Below are 4,314 nucleotides of genomic sequence, written 5' to 3' on the forward strand. Positions count from 1 at the left end.
CTCTAATGGGTTTGGGATTGGTCAGCAAGAGGCAGGGGACTCAGAGATTTCCTCTATTTGAAGTTCTGGGGGGGGGGAGAAGGTTGGGCCTTGTTCAGTTGAACACCAGAGAGCTGAAAGGGGGCAGGGAAGAGAACTGCCAAAGAACTGAGGCTGGAGGCTGGAGGAAAGTCTTCCTCCTGAGAGGTGACCTCCAGGAAATGGGCTGACTTCTTGCAGCCCGGAAAGTAGACTAGAGGCCACTTGAGCCCTTGCCAGTTCTCATGGTTTCTTGTATCTATACCTCCATAGGTGATTCAGAGGAGCACAGACCCAAGATGTATAAGATGGTGGTGATGGGCACTTGTTATGTGGGCAAGAGTGCACTGACCATTAAGTTTACTAAGAATAATTTTATAACTCAATATGATCCCACAATCCAAGATTTCTACAGTAAGGAAACAGTGGTAGATGAAGAGCCGAGCCAGCTAGACATCGTGGATTCCACAGGCACTGAAATTTTTTTCTCTCTGAGGGACCAGAATGTGTACTGGGGAGAGGGCTTCCTCGTTGTGTATGCTGTGAGTGACCTCTACTCTTTTGAGAATGTGAATATCCTCTGGGACCATGTGCGGAGTCTCAAGCGCACCAAGCGTGTACCCATGGTGTTGGTGGCCAACAAAGTAGATACGACCCATAGGCTGGTGGATTCCACACAGGGCCAGGAGGTGGCCAGGAGCTTCGGGGTCCCTTATGTGGAGACATCAGCCAAGACTGGGCAAGGTGTGGAGCAAGCCTTCCTTGAGCTGGTTGGTGAGATTCGTAAGATCGGAGCTGAGGAGGAGCGCAAGAGACTCGGTAAAGCTAAGTGCAGGAAGGCCTGTGGGAGCAGGTGTTGCACAATCCAGTGAGCAGGTACACCCTTACCCTTATCCTGCCCCCTAATTCCCCTCTCACCTGGCCAAGAATAGCCCCAAATCCTCTAGCCATTACCCAGCCTTTGAGACCTTCATCTGGACCCTTCCTCCTGCCTGCTCTTCACTGCCAAGTCCTTTTGGCGCTTATCAGGATTGCTCCAGGAGCTTCTTGGAGGGACGGTCCCATCTGCGTTTCTCCCTTAAGGCCTTTTTGGATATTTCCTTTTGTTTCCCTTTTTGAGAACGCATGACTATCTCAGTGCCTGGGTATCCTGACCAGGAAAGGAAAGACTCCATTCCTTTTTGAATGGGCAGCCTCCACTGGCCTCTTTGGCTGCCAGAGGCCCCAGAGGCAGCCAGTTCTCTGGCTGCTTTATCTACAGTCTGGCACTCATCTTCAGCAGCCTCCTCTGCCTTCCTGGAGGCTGTGGGGGGATTTTCTTTATTGGGCTTTCCCCTGTTCTCCCAACAGAGACCCTGCCTCTGGAAACCAGGGCACAAGTGATTCTCCCTACTGCCTCTGGGCTTGGTGTATGTGCTGTCTGGAGCCAAGTCCCCACTCCTGTTGCGTCCCAGAAGACCTTGTTTGTGATGTTGGTGAGGAGCCTGCTCCGAAGTGGTCCCCATTCAGTGACCCTTAAGACCAAACTGTGGGAATATGGGTTTGGTTTTGTTTTGTTTTTGGTTACTCACATTGAGTGTGTTTGTTCTCAATTTGCTTATCATATGGAGCACTTTGGATAATATTGTGGGGTTGGGGTGGAATGGGGCTGCCTCCTATCAGCAGGATGCCTTTAGACATAAGTGCCATTAATATTATAATTTCTGCTTAGCAGCCAGATGAACCTCTTTAGACATTGAAAGTTTTAGTATTTGAATTACCTCCAGGAGAAGTGGAGTGCAGGATCCTGGCTGTAAATGTTCTACCTCACAGCTGCAGGTCAGGTGGGGGTCTGCTTAGGAACTTCTTGACAGGAGTTCTGGTGAAAAGGGCAGTGGGTGATTCTCCCATTTCAGTTAAAAGTACTAAGGATTCTAAAGTTACTTGTTTGGCTTTAGGGGTGGCCGGGGGTGAGTAGGAAGAAGATTTCATTTTAAAGGGAATTCCTTCACACTTGGATTCAAAGTTGATTATTTTTCTTTTTCTTGGATATAATAAATAAAAAATAATAAATAATAAATAAAATATAAAATATAAATTAAAATATAAATATAAAATAAAAAATAAATAAATAAATAAATAAATAAAAATAAAAGTTGTTGGCTTGTTTATACGAGTGTTTCAGGTACTTTCTCATGGGTTGATATGCTTGGGTTGGAATCACATGAAGGCAGTATGGCCTAGTGGAGAGAGAGCTGGGTTTGGGAGTGAGGAAGACATGGGTGTTTTAGCTGTGGGACCTTGGGCTTCATTTTTCTCACCAGTAAGAAATGTGGGAGGAGAAGGGAAGGGTTGGTCTAGACTCTCAGGTCCATCTTAACTCTACCACTACAATGAGTCTAAGTCTAGGAACCTCAGTTCAATGAGATTATATTGATCCCAAGAAATAGTCTTATCTGTCATCTAGCCATCATGTATCATAATATTTATCTCTGAATTTCTCATCTCTATATTAACTAATCATCTCTATTGTCATCTCCCATTTATTTTAGACCAGTTCTATATCATCTATTTATTAATCAAGGGCATTAATAGTTTTATATCCCTTTATACACTTCCAAATTGTTCTCCAGAATGATTGGATCAGTTCACAACTCTGCTGCTTATACATTAACGTTAGAATTTTCCCAAATCATCTCCAAATTTATCAGGTTTCCTTTTTGACATAATAGCCAATCTCATAAATATGAGGTGGAACTTCAAAATTATTTTAATTTGCTTTTCTCTAATCAATAGTGATTTAGAGTATAGCTTTAATTTCTTCATCTGAAAATTGCCTGTTCATATCTTTTGACCATTTATCAGTTGGGGAATGACTTATATTCTTATAAATTTGACTCAGTTTTCTATATGTTTCAGAAATGATACCTTTATCAGAGACATTTATTGTAAAGATTATTTCCCAGCTTTCTCATTTCCTTCTAATCCTACTTGTATTGGTTTTGTTTGTGCAAAAGGCTTTTAATTTGATGCAATCAATATTATCCATTTTGCATTTATATTTTTGCTTAATATTCATCAATTTTCATCAACAGTAAGTCGAACTCCTAACAATGGCTTTTCTTTCATCTTTGTCAGTTGTTCATTCCCCCTCTTCATTTTAGATCTTGGGCATTTAAGTTTTTTCTTGGTTTTCTTGCAATTCATTTGGCCAGTTATCTTTTAGTTTCTCTCCCCCACATGCCTCCCAAATCCCTAGCTCCTAATCCTTATTTTTTCTTAGCTCAGCATTGAGCATTTTTCACTTCTTTTTCAAGATGGCTTTCATATATATATATATATACATGTATATATATATATATGTGTGTGTGTGTGTATATATATATATATACATATGCATATGTATATATATATACATATATATATATATATATATATATTCCCAATTTGTTACTTTGTACTCTCTCTCCCTTTCCCCCTTAGCAGCAACTGTAGCAAGCACAACCACAACAACTAGAGCAAACACAATCCACAGAAGCAGTCACAACAAAGCTTTGCCTGTATCCCTTAGATCTTGGACAACACTTAGGCCCGGAGAGGCTTGCTTTCTGAATCCCTGTGTTTTTTTGCGGGGGAATATCTTGGGCTGCTGCGGGGGGAGAGGGGCAGGGGGAAGAAGAGTAAGGGAACAAGTCAACCCTTCATCCTAAGGAATTCATTGTTCTCCAGTCCTGGAGCCAGCAGCCAACTTAATCTCAACAGTCCCTAGGCTACACCAAACACCAAAGTTCTAAAGCAGGGGTGTGCTATTCCATTTGAATGATGATTGAAGATCACACAGGCACCACACGCAAGTGATCTTCCTTTTCTCTCTTTTAATGTATTAGGATACAAAACAATCTCAATAAAATAAACAAAAATAATGAACATCATTTAAATCTTGTACAAAATGGAAATGACTCATTTATGAGAATCAGACATTTCTACTGAAACAGTATTACCATATAAGTCCAAAGATAAATTTTCTATTTTATACACATATATGCGCGCGAGCACACACACAGACACACACACACACACACACACACACACTTCTCTCTCCATCTAAAACATCGTAAGGGATAATTGCACAAATATAAAGGATGCAAACACTTCGTTAATGGATTCTGAATCTGAAGCCATAGAAATATTGCCATACCATTGTACAGCAGCATAGCTAAGTTCAGAACTATGGAAAGGAAGAGAATGCAAGCAACCTGGATTCAGTAATTTTTCAGGGGAAGCAGAGAGAGACAGAAATGGACAGAGACAGAGATA

At 41.5% G+C, this 4,314-nt stretch overlaps 1 protein-coding gene across 1 annotated transcript; it reads left to right on the forward strand.

The window, feature by feature from the left end:
- Positions 1-263: 263 nt before the first annotated feature.
- On the forward strand, positions 264-890 carry LOC141543230 (GTPase KRas-like). The gene has a single exon (XM_074268161.1). The coding sequence runs from the start codon at positions 264-266 to the stop codon at positions 888-890; it is 627 nt and encodes a 208-aa protein (XP_074124262.1).
- The last annotated feature ends 3,424 nt before the right edge of the window (positions 891-4,314 follow it).

The sequence above is a fragment of the Sminthopsis crassicaudata genome, chromosome 5 (genome assembly GCF_048593235.1).
Source record: "Sminthopsis crassicaudata isolate SCR6 chromosome 5, ASM4859323v1, whole genome shotgun sequence".
NCBI classification, from domain to species: domain Eukaryota; kingdom Metazoa; phylum Chordata; class Mammalia; order Dasyuromorphia; family Dasyuridae; genus Sminthopsis; species Sminthopsis crassicaudata.

Bases quoted from the DNA above. Each gene is read 5' to 3' on its own strand.
- LOC141543230 (XM_074268161.1), top strand. From the start codon at position 264: ATGGTTTCTTGTATCTATACCTCCATAGGTGATTCAGAGGAGCACAGA.